At 31.0% G+C, this 17,814-nt stretch overlaps 1 protein-coding gene across 1 annotated transcript; it reads right to left on the bottom strand.

The window, feature by feature from the left end:
• Positions 1-3,625: 3,625 nt before the first annotated feature.
• On the bottom strand, positions 3,626-5,977 carry LOC123206808 (G-type lectin S-receptor-like serine/threonine-protein kinase LECRK2). The gene has a single exon (XM_044624063.1). The coding sequence runs from the start codon at positions 5,975-5,977 to the stop codon at positions 3,626-3,628; it is 2,352 nt and encodes a 783-aa protein (XP_044479998.1).
• Between the last annotated feature and the right edge of the window lie 11,837 nt (positions 5,978-17,814).

Below are 17,814 nucleotides of genomic sequence, written 5' to 3'. Positions count from 1 at the left end.
CTTTTATATCCACTTAAACCCAACTCATTTTTCTCACATCAGCCCATTTAAACATAACCTTCCTATCTTAAGGCCCCAAACTTGAGCCCAATATCAAGACAACCCACTTCTTACTCAACAGCCAGCCTAACCTCCATTTTGTTTAATAAGTCCACTAGCCAAACCACAACCTGTTGTTCTCCAAACCCGATTTCAAACCACATTAGCCCAAACAATTTTACCTTCAAACCAAACGCCACATGTCCTAGCCTAAAGACCTTAACACCAAACAATCCAAACCCTAATACTCAAACAACTACCCATAGTAATAACCCAAACCCAAGACTCAGACCCAAACCCAATTAGGTTAATCTAAAGACCAGCCCGACCATTTACTGAGCCAACCTAAATGACAACCCTCCCATCCTCCAAACCCAAACTTAAATTAATTCAACCTGACCCACGTATCTTATTGCACGTCTAAAACCACTCTAACCCAAATCACAATACCCCAACATAAGATCAAACGCTCACTCTCAAGACACTTTAAAACAAAAACCCTGCCAACCCAAATCAACTTCCAAGCACAACCATCATCTTCCATTACAGACTACACTTTATTACCTATCGAAACTCAAACTCCGTTTTATTAAACCCTAACAATATCCCATTTACCAAACCAACCTAAATGACAACCCTCCCATCCTCCAAACCCAAACTTAATTAATTCAATGGGAAAAGGACTATTTTCCACCCAATTTTTAGCTCAATCTTAAACCCACACCCATGGAAAATGAAAGTCTAAACTCTCACCCATGACCAAACTTCTGTTAAAGGGAGGGATAAAATAATTATTTTACTGTTTATAATAAAAGTTATAAACTTTATTACTTTTCGCTCTCTCAAAGTTTTAGAAACTAATATTTCACCTTTACCTAAAGTTTTTAAATTTTTAAAAATAACATTTTCACCCCCAAACCTAGGGTTTTCATAATTTTCAAAACTCAACTGCCCTCCGTAACTTTCCAAAATAGCAATTTCACTCCCACTCTTCAACTTCATTTTCCGGTGTTGTTTTCGACCTCCTCCTTCTTCTTGTGAGACGACGATGGTACTTTGTGATGAAGAGACAGAAATCTCTTTGTCGTACAACCCAAATGACGAAGGACGACGCTTCATTGTCCTTTGTCACTTGTCATGTCGTCGACGATGAAGCATCGTCCTTCGTTTGTTCTTCCAGATCTGGATGACACTTTATTTTCCAAATCTGGGTGACAAAAATTCATCATTCATCGTCATTTGTAGCCGAAGAAGGGAGATCAGTGAAAGCAAACCCTAGGGGTAAAATCTAAACTTTTCAAACTTGGAGGATGGGTTGAAGTGTTAGTTTTTAAAACTTGAAGGGGGGAATGATAAAATTTTGAAGTTTTAAAGTTTATAGGTAAAATAACGATTTTACCCATGTTTCTAACTAAAAATTTCGACGACAATTTAGTTATGGGTGGGAGTTTGGGCTTTTTATCTCTCATGGGTGTGACTTTGAAATTGGGCTAAAATTTGGGTGGGAAACAGTCTTTTTCCCTTAATTCAACCTGACCCACATATTTTATTGCGCTTCTAATACCACTCTAACCCAAATTACACTCACCCCAACATAAGATCAAAGACTCACCCCTCAAGCCCAAACCATTATACACTTTAAAACAAAAACCCTACCAACCCAAACCAACTTCCAAGCACAACCATCATCTTCCATTACAAACCGCACTCTATTACCTATCAAAACTCAAACTTCGTTTTATTAAACCCTAACAATATCCCATTACACTTAACCCAAGCCCCAATCATTCAACACTCATATGCCTATTTGAGTTCATCTGTAACACACTTACTTCCTTCACCTCTTCCATAACACCAAAGTATCTAATAAATCTCACCACTTTGCCTTTGCCATTTGAGTTAATCTATAATGATGCAACCAAAATTATAGAAGGCATGAAAAAGTGTTATCCTTTTTATGCAACTAATGTGCAACTCACTCTTTTCCACCTTGAGGTCAAGGTGGCTCTCGTTAGACAGGGCAATGTTAGGACTTTGGTATATTGTGATGAGGTATAGCAATTCAAGGCAGGAAAGGACATGTGGCCAGCTTTAGGGAAAAGGCAAAAAATGTGTGAAGAAAGAGAAATAGTATATATGAAAAAGGAAAAGGAAGAAAAACAACAGAGAAGAAAAATATAGTTAGTTGTGGAAACCTTAAAAGAGACCTTCGTCTCTGGAAAACTCAGCCGCAGCAGAGGATTTTGATAGTCTCAAATTTAGTGAAAAATCGTATTGAGCAGTGAGACAAATGTACTTAACATTCATCCCCAACAATAGTAACAATTATTGGCACTTGGCATCAGGTAATTTTGCATTTGGTTTCTATCAACAAGGCAATGAATTTGCAGTGAGAATTTGGTTGGTTGATGAACCTAATATCACAGTTGTGTGGACTGCAAATCGAGATGGACCTGCCAGTCCCTTTTAATTCTTTAATTGAATCCACCAAACTTGGTTTGCTTCTCCAAACACCCCAAAGTGGTGAGAAAACCATTGCTCCATTATCTGAGCCTACTTCAGCATTCTAATTACTTTATCATCTATGACAACGAATCTTAGGACATTTGAGAAAGCTTAGATAGCCTAACTCACCATATTAGGTGGTCAATCTGCTTAAATCTACATAAATAAAATGAAAGACAAAGGATCAATCGATAACACAATCTAAAGAGTTATATGACATAAATGTATTAAAGTTAGATAACTCACCATTTTGATAATCGGTGTAAACAACTCTCTAATTAAAGGGGAAAAAAAACAAATTACAAAGAATCAAAATGAACTCACAAACTCGATTAGTTCCAAGAACTTCCAAGATGAAAGAAATTTAAGTGTATCATCTCCGCTTATAGCCAAACTAAGATGGAAAGAGAAGCCATCTTAGTTGTCCAAATCAACCCTAAAACATGTGTCACAATCTTACTATGCAAACAAAACATGTCCAATAAGAATTCAATGCACACAACACAAAACATATGAAACATTAATAGCACTAACTAAAATATCACTACTATGATAAATCATAAAGATCTTGACTCTATATGTGTTATCTATCTATATAAGAAAGTAAAGAGTTTCTAAAGCCCTCCTCGTACTCTAAAAACTAAGGGGTAATTGTTATACAGTTAATACTTCTTGACCAAAATCATAAAGTAACATCCAATAAAATGATCAAGATTAGGTACATTTTTTATGCAATTTAACCTATGAAAATGAAACTTCATATAAAAAAGAGAGTCAAAGGAGATGAATTGTGTCTAGTCTTAGTTAATCTTAAAATGTCGTTGGAGGACATGCTGATGTGAACAATATCACATAATAATGTCCAAGGGGCACAAGAATAAAAAATCGAGGTAGAGCTTGACATAAAAGCTTACACAAGAAGTGAATCTCGCTCATATTGAACGGGTATAGTTATAGTAACACAAAGCATTCTAGCCATAAATACTCAATAACTTGAACATGTTCACATATTTTGTAGACGAAACCAAATCCAGAAAACTAGAAACTTAAAAAATGAACATGCCTAAAGGCTATAGTTCCTTCAAATAAGAAGAGTTGGACAGGGATGGACTGGAATGTCCATAGTTCCTTCTAACATCAATATCACATTTTTCATAGAAGGACGCAGATTTAGGTCATCTTTAGTACACAACAATCCAACCTTCACCATCCTTTCCAGCATTTTCATGTCAACTTCTTCCTCCGCTACAAGCTTCTTTAACTCTCTGGAAACAAAGCAGTTATAGACCCAAGTAGAAAGAAGAACTTCATCTGGTGTAGAAACATTCACTTTAATATTGCTTCTACAACATATAATCTCCAACAGCACGACTCCGAAGCTATAAACATCTGATTTCACTGTTATTGGCCCATTCGATTGCCATTCAGGTGCCGTGTAGCCTCGGGTGCCTTTGAACCCAGCAAGCATTTCCCCTTGATTCGGTATTAAACGTCTAGCTAAGCTGAAATTAGAGATCTTAGCAGTCCAAGAGTCATCCACGAGAATAGTTTTGGAATTAATGTCACGGTGAATTATTGGGAACTCACACTCTTCATGGAGATAATGGATTCCTCTCGCCACATCTAAAGCGATTTTCACTCTTTGTGTCCAGTGAGGGCGTTTGTCTTCATTAAATATGAAATCTGCAAGAGAACCCTTCCCCATATCTTCGTAAACAAGAGCCTTCCTGGAGCCATCCAGACAAAATCCAAGCAAACGAACCAAGTTTCTGTGATGCGTTAGGCGAACTATAGCCATCTCTTCCCGAAACTTCTTTTCTCCTTCTTCCATAGGATTTTCCAACCGCTTTACTGAAATCTTCTTCTTTCCATTAAACATATACCCTCTGTAGACTGCTCCAAACCAGTCTCTTATCAACTCGTCCTTAAACCCATCTGTGGCCTTATCTAGTTCATTATAAGAAAACGATTGTAATGAGAACTCTTGGGTTGAATCTAAATTCGAATTTCCCCGAAGCTTTCTATATCTCTTAACTCGGAGCTTGTACATAAAGAAACTGGAAATTGCTATGATGAAACACAAGAATGTGATGGAACTCAAACTTGCAGCAAGAACTGAAATAAGTTTTTTTTTGCTTTCAGTCTCAACTCTATCATGAAGAGCGTCCGGTGAGATAATTTGATCATGTGGGATGTTGGGGCCAGTGTTGCCTGAACTCCACTTGACAAAGAGAGTAGCTGAATCAGACTGATTCTTTATCCCGTACATCAGTGGAAGTTTGAATGTACTGCAAGTTCCATTAACATATAATGCGGCTCCACAGTGACAATCGTACAAGCAAGACTTGTTGCAATCTTCCTTGTTCATCGATAACTTGGCATAAGGCAAACCTCCCAACTTTGTATTCTCCATATCAGCAATATTGTAAAAAGGTTCTGGCTTCTTCCTTCTACAGCCTTCTTCATCGGTGAAATTTTTGTAGCAGCCCAGGAATCTCTTCCTCGGGTTGATGAAGTCAAACCCTGGGAAACATTTACAGTCTGCTTCACTACTGTTGCTATAACAGTAGCTATTAAAACCGCAGGAGCCTTTCAACTCACATTGATTCTTTAACGCAAGCCACTCCACCTTCACATTAGATTTTCCACTAGTGCCAAAGTGATGTGAGTATAGCCTTAAGATCCCATCAGTATCAAGTGTTGCACGGTAAATTACAGTTTTGTTATCGTCGGAACAAGAGCTGTTGGCTAATATTTTCAGAGCTTTTTTACCATTGCGTAACTTTAAAACACCACCAGTACTAAGAAATAATTCTGACACGTAGTCAAGTCCTGTAATTTTCCAATAAAATTCCGTAGCTCCATGGGTATGGTTTACAGGATAGGTAACAAGTTCTCCATTGGTTATTCTGAGGCGAAACTGTCCTGCGGAGTGATCAAATGTTGATTTACTTGACATCAGTTGGGAGGAGTAGTCCATGCTTTGGCCCCCTAATATGGTGTCAGTCGGTTGGCGGAAGCTTTCCCAGATAGCATTGGATTCGTTGCCGCGGATTATAAAGTTAACAGAATCTAGCATAGAAGCTGAAACAGCTGGAGAATTCAATTCAGCCACAAGTTTCTTTTCGCCTGGGCCAGTTTGAAGAAGCAGTTGGCCATCCTTGGTGAATTGAATACCAGAATTCAAGGAGACCGGCGGGTCATCCCGATCAGCTGTCCAGACAACTGTGATATTGGGTTGACTGTTCAGCCAAATACCAACTGAAAATCCATTGCCTTCTTGATAGAAACCAAATTCAAAAAGGCGGGATGGTGAAGGCCATGATCTGTTGTTTGTATTGGGGTAAAGAACAGATTCTGGGATTATAAAATTCGAGCTTTCTGATGGAGCTTGAATGTGCAGAGAAAATAGACAGAGTAATAACAAGCACATTGCTTGTAAAGAAGCCATCAGAAAATACCCTTGTAATAAGTCTGCTTCTTTACAAATGGATACTTTAAAATCTTCCAAACAAAAAGAGGTGCACTAATTTAAGCGTGCAAAAGACACCGAAAACTAATTTAAGCGTGCAAAAGACACCGAAAACTAAGAGGATATTAAAATTTCCAGGGACTCAAGTAACGGATGGATTCAATGCCATCTTCCATCCAAAAGCCAACTTGGATATTAGTCTGTATTGTCCGTCACTGCAGTTTTTTCCATAGACAATTCAAGAGTCCAAGAAGACTTGACTTTATTTTCACAATAATGAGGTTGTGGTGTTTCCCCAACTCACAAGCCATGAGTCAGTCAACACATCACTTCAGATGGAATTAATTGGTTTAATTAGTTGAATTATGAATCAGTTTTAAGTTTACTTTGATTAATATTAAAAAATTATTTATAATTTTTAAAATTTTTAAAAATATTCCCAATTTTGTCAATTTTGATTTATTTATTTAATTTATTAATTTTGATCCGATTTTATTAAGTCAATAAATAAATAATTTTTTAATATTAATCAAAGTAAACTTAAAACTGATTCATAATTCAACTAATTAAACCAATTAATTCCATCTAAAGTGATGTGTTGACTGACTCATGGCTTGTGAATTGGGGAAACACCACAACCTCACAAATTGTAAAAACAACGTCAAGTCTTCTTGGAAAAATTGCAGTGACAGCCAATATTGACTAAAATCAACGTATTTATCACTGTCTATTTTCCCTGTACATTAGAAGTCGAACTGAAACCCAAACTTTATCGGTCAAACTTTTGAATATATAAACGACCGTAAATATAATATATTATTATATAAAATAAATAATTTTTAAATAATATTTTATAGATATATTTTTTAACATTTAATTTAAATAAACAGATTATATATTATCAAATATTTATATGTTAATTTATATTATATAACAAAAATATAAATAAACAATTTCATTAATAAAAGGCCAAAGTACTATGTTCCACTCAAGGTATACTTTTTTTTCAAATTTTTCTCGTTAACTTTGAAAATTCCGCTTAACCACCTATCAATCGTTAAACTTAACTAAGTCCGTTGCTCATATCATTTTTCTCCCCAAACCTTAAAAATTAACACTTTTCTCTCAACCTAAATTTTTAAAAACTATATTTTTTCCCCTAGAGTGTTCAAACCTTTAAATCTAATTTTTTCAATGACGATCAGTGATCTCTAAACACTTACTTTCATACTGAAATATGATGATTTTGTTAGTTGTTACGGTTTAAAGGTAAAAAAATAAATAAATTTAAATTTATTTTTAATATTATAAATAAAATAATGATTTTACTTTTAAATTTATTAATCTGATATTTTTTTAACAATTCATAAATAGATGAATAGACTTTTTAAAGTTAACAAGAGAAAATTTACAGAAAAAACATACCTTAAGCGGAAAACCGTCTGTTGGCCTTAATAAAATAATACTCACGCATATTTACGTCCAACACATGGCATTGCCCTTGTGATTTTTCTAATACTAGCAGCAGACGTAGGCCCTGACCTTGCGGCCTTTTTGTATTTAGTTTCGATTAACAAGGCATTGGGTTACTTCCCACACAAATTCTATTAGTCAAACCTAATGATTTTGAAACTGGATCATATCAATTAATTTAATCGATTAAATTAGAAATTGTCTTTAAATTCGGTTTAATTAATATAAAAATATAATTTTTTAATTGATCCGGTCAAACCTGATTAAAATCAGATTTGATTAGGGTTGATTAAAATTTTGATTTTTTTTAAATTTTAATTATTTTTAAATAATTTGATTATTTTTTATTAAATTTGATAAATTTTTAAAAGTTTATAAGAAAAAATTAAAAAAAAGTATCTCATATTCATTAAAATATCTTCTATAGATAATAATTTATAAAATTATGTTTCTTTTTATCATGAGATTGAGACTTTTTTTATTTTAATTGTTCTATTAAAATTGAATGAATAATTGTTACTCCTTAAAAAGGATATGCTCTAATCTCCATAAGTGTGAGTATCTTGATTGATTTTATTTTTTATAAATTTTTAAACAAAATTTATTTATTATAATTTGATAATAAACTGAACCGGTCGATTTTCTAATTGAATCAATTAAACTGGTCAAACTATAAACTAGTAAGATAATCAATTCAATTACCAATCTCGTTTTAAAAACACTGATAAAAACATAAAAATTTAAAATAATTATTCTTATCAAAATGTTAAAACAACACATGTTCCTAAACATATAAATTATATCCTTATTAGTGGAAGGATCATAATTCAAAACTCCTTCTTGATGCTTTTATTAATAATTCAAGCTGAAATCTCATGAACTCAAACCTTGTTCTTGGTCAAGCTTTGGTGAAAATATAACTTCAGGCACCTTTAGAAAAAATCCTACATTGACAAAGTACGATATATGTGTTTTGGATTACAAAGCTTTAAAAAAATCATGATTTATTATTTGTTCAAAATAGATAATATCTTAAAAGTGAGGCTGACCATTAGACCAGAGAGAACAAAATAAATGTCTAGTGATGTCATATTATGCAATTAGAACAAAAGTATTATTAAAATCAATCCTAATAGATTGTTGAGCATAGAGATGACAATGGGCAGGGGATACCAGTAGGCATAAATTCCTTTTTCTTATTGTTTTTCAATACTTATAAGAGGGTGTTTGATTTAAATAATATTTTATTATTAAAATTGAAAGATCATCTTGAAAATATATTACTTAGAAAATTATTAGGTATAAATAATTATTATATTTAATAAAATTTAGTTAGTATAAATAATTATTGTGTTTAGTTAGAGATAATAAAATAATACTAAGATATTATTTTATTTAAATACCCTTAAGTATAGTTGTTTTAAAATATTTTTTATATTACTTGTCATATCAATTGAAAATAAAGTTATTTTTGTTTTAAAAAATTAATAAAGAATAATAATAAAATCAATAGTATCTTAATAATATTTTAATACCTAAGGTGAATGTATTAATTAATTAAATTATCACCCACATTACTTATCACATCATCATTGATAATAGAAGATTTTTGTAATCTTTCATTACTAACAAACTAAACAAGATAATATAAGTAATACAAGATGTATTACTAAAATAATCTTTATTTTATGAGAATAAAACAACCCGTGAGAGATCAAACACAAATCAAATTCAGTTCCATTAAAGCCAAACGCAAAATAAACATATTAAATATTACAATTAGACAAAACTAAAATCAATCTACTATTTTAAATATCATAAATAGAATATACTAACCACCTTAATATGTACAACAAAAAATATAATTAAATTTGAAAAACCAGAGGCTCAAACTACTTACAAAAATGTTTATGTCACCATATATAGAAGTAATATGTCAATTGTTTTAAATCAAATAAGATTATAACATATACATCTGAACAAAAACTTTGAGTACAGTCAATTTTAAATATTATTCAAAAGCAAAGTTTGTGCATTAGACTTTTTGCAGCATTTTAAGTTCCCAAGTCATTTGGTGATCATATATATATATGATACAAAACATGCATCATTAACTTCAACTACTTTACAATAGAACAAACCACAACCTTCAGTAACAAGAAACTTGTCTTAGTTGCATGGTGCTAGAACAGACCAAGATTGCAACAAGTTGTAGAATAAATGACAAATTATGAAAATAATAATAATAATATTTCTAGACCAATTATTGAATGAAGTTAGTTGAGTTTGATGCAAACTTAGTCATAATGAAATAGATATAATAAAACATTACAAAAGAACTAATTCACTCAAGTGTACCTTGAATAATAGTCTTACACTTACTGCAGAGGAATTGATTGCATTGTTACGAAGAAAAAGATGAGAAAAAAGGAGAGTTGAAGAGGTAAAGATGAGATGTGGGTCTCGGTAGAGAGAAAAAGATAATGAGATTTTGGGATTTTGGGTTTATATAATAGTGACAGATTTGTAATAATCTAAAATTGTAATGGATGTGTTAGTAAGTAGAGATATTAATATAAAGGAGTATGAATAGGTACAGGGACAGAGCGGGGTGGGAAAGGGATAAAGCACGCCAAAGATGGGATATCTATATCCCCATCATAGATTGTGGGGACAATTTTTGTCCCTATCTCTGTTACCGTACTCATCCCCATTTCCTTACTTATTTCTATTAAGGTAGGCTAGAAACCATAAATTCAGGTTTAAATTATCAATTCTAGTTGAAAGTGACCTTTAACCACTAATCTCACATTATGTTTCTGAATTGACTTGTTTAGATTCAACTTAATTCGATATATCAATTTCCTCCTAATAACTTTTTTGTTTTAAGGTCTTTGAAATAGCTTCCAAGTTTTATATATCTCAATCATAAGCATACCCTTTTGAATAGTGACATTTCATTCTCTATATTTGGAAATTTCATCAAAGTATGTGAGCTCTATGGCAACAAAGTTGCATCTCTTATAAACATTTTGCAATGATTTGATATTTCTAACTAGAGATTCTAAAGATGGGCTTTGTAATTATCATACAACTCCACCTCATGTGTTTTGTTTGAATAAAAAACTTCAATAGGATGAGTAGCTAAAGTAGACTTCTTCTCCACCTTTTAATTCTTCCCAATTCCATTGTGCACTCTCATCAAACTCAACAAACCTACTAGTTACAATCTTTTGTGTTTTGAGATTTAATACTTGATACTTTTGGCTTGAGGGTTATAGATAAGAAACTTTCCATTTTCAATATTTTCTTCTAATTTGTGTTGATTTTTAGTAGGAATTTGTGCATAACTTAATGATCCAACAATTGTTAGATGTTTTACAATTGATTTTCTATCAAGCAATACTATGGTATATACTTTTTAGCATACAATTAGGTGCACATATGATGTGTCATCATGTGATTAGGGATTACTCTATCTTTAATTCAAAATCACTTAATCACATGATAACATATCATCTGTGTATTCAGTTGTGTATTAAAAAATGTGTTTGTATAATTTTATTATTTTATATCACTCCAAGCTTTAGTTAGAATCTTGCCTTTTAACTACACCACAAGACAACTTGTTCAAAAGATAAACTGTTGTATCAATAGTTTCATCCTATAATTTTTTGGGCAAATACTTCTCTAGCAACGTGCACTTTGTTGTTTCCATGATTGTTTTGTTTTTCTCTCTAAAACTCCATTTTGTCAAGGAGAGTAACTAATTGTAAGTTGATGTTCCACGCTTCCATCTCCAAAAATTTTGTGAAATTTAGAAGAATTATACTCTTTACCTCTACCAGACCTAAAAGCTTTTATCTTGCAACCACTGTGGGTTTCAAAAGGAGCTTTAAACTTCTTAGACAAATTAAAAACATCACTTCTTTGCATTAAATAATCTCAAGTCATTCTTGGAAAATCATTCATGAACTATATAAAGTACTTGTTGTCAACTGTAATTAGTTGGTGGAGTTCTTACAAGTGTGAGTGTTATGTCAATCATCCTGCAGCTAGGTTGATTAACATTTGTTTAAATAACAATAGGACCTATTAAGGTGATCCACAACTAGCAAATAAACATTACTTTAGCTCATAACTTGAAGAAGACATTTTAAACTAGATGTGACCTCATTAGGAAGCCACAGATAGGAAATATGGACCAAATTTATCAAGATTATTGTAATATATCGAACATGAAATATTTGTTTCATATTATCTTGGAGTCACTTTCCCTAACTTTAATAATCATAATTGAAATGCAATTACTCTCTTGACATATCAGGATCATGACAATGTTTATCAAACCACCAACTTCCATACTTTACAAAATAATGCTACAAGTAACTTTAACTTTCACTACTATAAATTATTAATAATTAAAAAATGATAGAAAGAGTAAACACACAAAAAGATATTCTTATCAATTAATTGTTTCAATAATATGACTATATTATTGTTTTAGTGATAATCACACCGTGAACGTAAGCTCTTACTGTTATCGGATAAACAACATTAATAACTCACTCTTTATCTTCTTTTGTTTGTCTTTTTGTATTCTTACATATAAATCCACCAAAGTTTGGTTTAATTTTTGTTAGTAAAAACTTCCACATCAATAAAGGATAGAGATGGTAATTTTGACCTAAATTTAGGAGCTTTGACCCTCCTCGACTTTAAAGAGGAGGTGATTCTCTGATAAAAACGAGGAAAAGGGCAGGTATGGAGACGAAAAAAATCTCTGTAATCAGGGATAGGCCGAGGATAGGGATACATATGTCCCCACCCCATCCCCTCCCCACCCCATAAATTTAATATATTAACATAATAATTTCTGAACTATTAAGATCTAGAAACTTTTACATTATGATTTATTAAAACTATAACCTTAATTTTACTAATTTCTGAATTATCAATTATCAGTTTTTATTAATTTCTGAACTATTAATCTAATATATTAAAAAAACCCCAGAATCTCATTATCATAAAATTTAAATGCACCAAATTAATTTTATCTCAATTTCAAAACTTAGTCAGCCAATCCATCAGGTTTTACAAACAAAAAATAAATTATAAACTTGATAAAATCAATTGAAGTTAATGAAAAGTGTTAAATTTATTACAAATTGCCACCTATCTTTTAACCCTAAATCTAAATCTCTTTTTCCTTCCATTTTTCACTCCACAGCCACACACTCCCTCTCCCAACCAAAGCTTCTTTATCTTGTAGTTGAACTTTGACACCAATAGGTAAGAATGACAAAATTAGAATGCAAAAAGAAGTAGTTGAGTACTGAATAGTACCAGTTGGCTAATGGAATTTTGCACTTGAATCAATAGGTTTTGTACGAAAAAATGGTGAAACATATGGAGATGCAATTGCTCAACTGATACCACCAACTGGAAGCCTAGACTGATTGGACTCCAATCTATTAAACAGACCAGTCCATTACCCTTATCGTGAGGTAGATATGCTTTTCCATGCTCAATTTTTTATTTTCCGAAATATTTGGTTGTAATATAAAACCAATTATTTGCATATGAGTATCAACCTGACCATTGATTTTGATGAAAAAATAGGTGTTCTTACTGCAATTGGACTACATGATTTTTTAATTGTGCGCAGATATACAGATGGATGATTTTTTTAACTTAGTTTTGAGCATGGATAAATTGAAAGTTTTCTTATATTTTTGTCTAGTTGTATTTGCATCCTATTTAAGTGCTTGTATTTGACCCAAATTTTTTGAACTTAGTTTTAGTATAAGTAAAGTTTGTTTATTGTGATTCGGATTATGAGTTATAATATTTATGTTTTATATTAACTTGTATTCTAAATTTTGGACTATTTGATAGGAATGTCTGCTGAAAATTTCTTGGTTAATAAAAGAAAAAACATTGAAGATGTTAACATGCAAAATTCTCAATCCTTTAAAAAACTAACATCTTCTAAAAGTGGTCATCATACTTCAACTTTGGTAGGAAGTAATCAGATGCAATTGCCTGTTGATAAAAGTAATAAATCAAGTCAGGAGTTGGATAGTCCTTGTTCAAGCCCTATTCAAAATGCACTTGGTGACTCTCTTATTACTTGTCCTGCTGGAAGGTGTAAATCAATTATATGACAACATTAAAAGAAAGTAAAGGTTGATGGAAAAGACAAGGCGAAGTGTAACTATTGCCACAAACAATTGGTTAGCGGGGGAAAAAATGGCATTAAACATTTACATGATCATCATAAAATTTGTCCAAAGAGAAAATATTAGGATGTAGCACAGAAGTTGCTTGTGAGATCTCATAGAGAGAATAATAAATTGATATTATCCACTTATCAATTTGATCAAGAGGTAGGTAGAAAAGACCTTGCAAATATGATTATACTACATGAATATCCTTTAAGCATAGTAGATCAATGTGGGTTTAGGAGATTTTGTAACACCATTCAACCTTTGTTTAAGATGGTCTCTAGAAACACCATTAAAAATGATATAATGAATATTTATGATGTTGAAAAAGGCAAGACAATGAAATTGTTAAACAAAAATTTAGGGAAAATTGCAATCACTTGTAATTTGTAGACTGCAAGTAACCAAAACAAAAGGTACATGACTATTACAGCCCACCTCATCGATAACAAATGAGAGTTACAAAATAGACTTATCAGGTAATTTTTTTTTTTATGTTTAATGTCTTTTAATATATTTTTTTAATATATACATACATATATATATATATATATATATATATATATATATATATATATATATATATATATATGTGTGTGTGTGTGTGTGTGTGTGTGTGTGTGTGTGTGTGTGTGTGTGTGTATGTATTTAGTAAACAATTTTCTATTTGAATTGTTTACTAGTTTATGTTTCTACCCCACATACAAAAGATGTGATTTCTGAGGTATTGGTCGATTGTTTTTATGAGTAGAATATTGATAGAAAGTTATCCACATTAACTGTGGATAATTGTTTCACTAATGATGTAATTATTGATGATATCTTAAATAAATTATCACGTTCATCACTTATGCTTTATGGTTCATTGTTTCATATGCGTTGTTGTGCTCACATTCTCAATTTAATTGTTTAAGATGGTTTATCTGTAATTAGTGATGAAATTGCAAAGACTCAAGATAGTGTTGCCTTTTGGAGAGCATCACCTAAAAGGGAGCAAAATTTTGATAAAGCAACCAATCAGTTAGGCATTCAAAATACAAAGAAGTTGTCTCTTGATTGTAAGACTCGTTTATCTTATGTTTAATACTACTTTGATTTACAAAGAAGTTTTTTGTCGGTTAAAGCTTCGTGAGACACAATATAAATGTTTACTAATGGAGGAAGAATGGGACTTGACACAAGATATTTATGGAAAATTAGAAATATTTTACAATGTCACTCTACTATTCTCTGACACTAAATTTCCAACTGCAAATGAATATTTTCCTAAAATTTGTCAAATCAAAATTCATTTGACAAAATGACTCATGTATGAGAATGTTATGATAAAGAAGATGGTTGCACAAATGATTAAGAAATTTAACAAGTATTGGAGTGTGATTCATGGTGTTATGGGGGTGGCCATTATTTTAGACCATAGATTCAAAGTGAAATTGTTAGATTATTTCTTTCCTTTGATATATGGAGATGATGGCGAAGACGAAATAATCAAAATTCAATAGTATTGGCATGATTTGCTTTATGAATATCAACCGGAGCATGGAAGTAGTACAAGTCAAACTTTATTTGGTTCATCTTCTTCTCAATCTAGTTTTTGTGGTGATGATGAGTATCTAACAGATTTTGATACATTTATTGAACAAGAGTTAAGTAATATCTTGAGAAAGTTAGAACTGGAATGTTATTTAGAGAAGCAATTTTTACTTAGAAGTCTAGACTTTGATATATTGACTTGGTGAAACTTAAATGGACCTAAATATCCAACCTTGCAGAGGATTGCTTGAGATATTCTTGCTATTTCAGTCTCTTCTATTGCTTCTAAGTCTGATTTTAGCACTGCTGGTAAGGTAATAAGTCCACATCGCAATGACTTCATTCAGGTACATTGGAGGCATTAATGTGTTCTCAAAATTGGTTATGGGCTAACCTAAAAGATAATAAAATGAATTTTTATCAACTTTAGTAAAAAGTTGATAATTATTAAATTTTGTCTTTAATTTTTTTTATTTTCTTGAAAGGTGAAAAGTCTTGTTTGATAATCTACGATGATAATGATTCAGAAGATAGTAAGTATTTTTCATTAATCTCTCTAATCGAATCAAATAATTAATTTTATTTTTAAGTGAAATATGAAACATTGGTTTTTAAAATATTGTAAGAATTTATTACCTATTTTTTTGCATGTGTTGTAGTTGATAATTGATGACATGGACTTGAGTTTCATTGTCCAATCTTGATGTTTGGCATGTAAGTGAATTTTGATTTTCCAGTATATATTAATTAGTTTAATATTTTTAATTACAAATTCGTTAGTATTTTCTATGTAAGCTACTTTTAAATTAATTTTGCTTTTAAAATTGATTATTATAGGTTAGTTTTTAAAATGTTGCTTTGTATCAAAATGAAGAATTAATGATGATATCAACATGAAAAGCTACTAATGAAAAGATTGATTATTGCATATTGTTAGATTTTGTGAAAACTTTGTATTTGAACTAAAATAATAATGAATATTGTGTAGCTTTTGTAGCAAGTGATATTTTTGGGAAAAAACGATTTATTTTATTTATTGAAATACAAAAAGAAATTAAAATTTATATTTGCAGGTATGGGAAGGGGATTTTTCCCTGCAGGGGTGGGGGTGGGAGCGGGGAGGGATAAGGAGGAGATTTTTCCTCGCGGGGATAAGGAGGGGATTTTTTCCCACGGGGACGGAGAGGGGATTTTCCTTCGCAGGGATTTTTTCCCACGGGGACGGGGATTGATATCCCCTCCCTGTCCCTCCTCGTTGCCATCCCTAATAGAGGATACTGATAATAAATATTTATAATTTTATTGGGCTTCTCCTTGATAATTTTTATTTTATTTTTTATAATTTTAAATAACATTTTAGGATTTTTGGTTAAAATAAAATTTGAGTTGAAAATTTTTTACTTAAAAAAAATAATTTCCTCTTAGCAACTAACTATTTACAAAAATTTAAGTATAGTAATAATTTTTATTAAAAGAAATTGAACCAAACGAATTCAATAGACATTAATGCTTATACTATTTTAAGTTAGAAAATTTCAACAATAAATTAAAGAAAATATTATTTAATAACTAATTTTATTTATTTATTAAATTTCAAAAAGAAATGAAAAATAATTTAACCTTTTAAATTTAAATCTCCAATTACTAAATAATATTTGAGGATCTCAATATCTTGCTCAATAGAATTAACGATGGATCTGCCCAATTGAAATTTGGTATAGCTCATTATACCACAAACATTATCGTACTGTGTTAGAGCCCGTCTTGCATTTTTGAAAGGCTCAAAGCATAACCCATAACATGACATGCGTGCCTTTGTGAGCATTTTAACAAGCTAGCCTATATGTTTTGTGGGCCAGTTCACCAATAATTAAACTTTTTATTTTTTTAAAGTTTTTGTAAAATTATTAAAACTCATAATTTTTTAAGTTAAATGAGGACAATATTTATTAAAATTTATTTAAAATTTCTTGTTTATGAAAGAAAAAAATCTTAGTAATATGATAAAAGATAATCAAACCAATAAAATAAAGAAAATCATACATGGAAAAATAAAATGACATGTATTATAATTTAAAAGTATCATATATTTTTACTTTATATTATATCTGAATTTTTAAAATTTTTAAATATAATTTTAACAACATGATTTTGCAATTTGAAATCTACAACCTTTCAATCTTTTCTGCATATAATATTTTATAAAATACTTGAATGTAAACTTGATTTTGGATCATCTAATACACATCCACTAACACTCAAAGTTAACATCGAAAAATATTTTTTATGTGCTCTCCACCATGCAATAATACGAAATTAATCATTTTCACTCAAAATTCCAGATAAATAATCAATACTTATGTAATTTATAAATTCACTAGAAAAAAGTTTGAAACTACCTATTGTATATTTTTCGAGATGATAGATCAAAGATATTATTTACCCAAACTTCTATTTATTTCATAATTTAAACAGATTTCAAGTAAAAATTCTCTAATATATTCTATTGTCAATGATAAAGGGACCTCCAAAGTTTCCCCAATAATTTCTAACAAATTGTTATAC

The sequence above is a fragment of the Mangifera indica genome, unplaced genomic scaffold (genome assembly GCF_011075055.1).
Source record: "Mangifera indica cultivar Alphonso unplaced genomic scaffold, CATAS_Mindica_2.1 Un_0050, whole genome shotgun sequence".
In the NCBI taxonomy this organism is placed as follows: domain Eukaryota; kingdom Viridiplantae; phylum Streptophyta; class Magnoliopsida; order Sapindales; family Anacardiaceae; genus Mangifera; species Mangifera indica.
The sequence above is the reverse complement of the archived record's forward strand: the minus strand, read 5'-3'. Positions and strand labels throughout refer to the sequence as shown.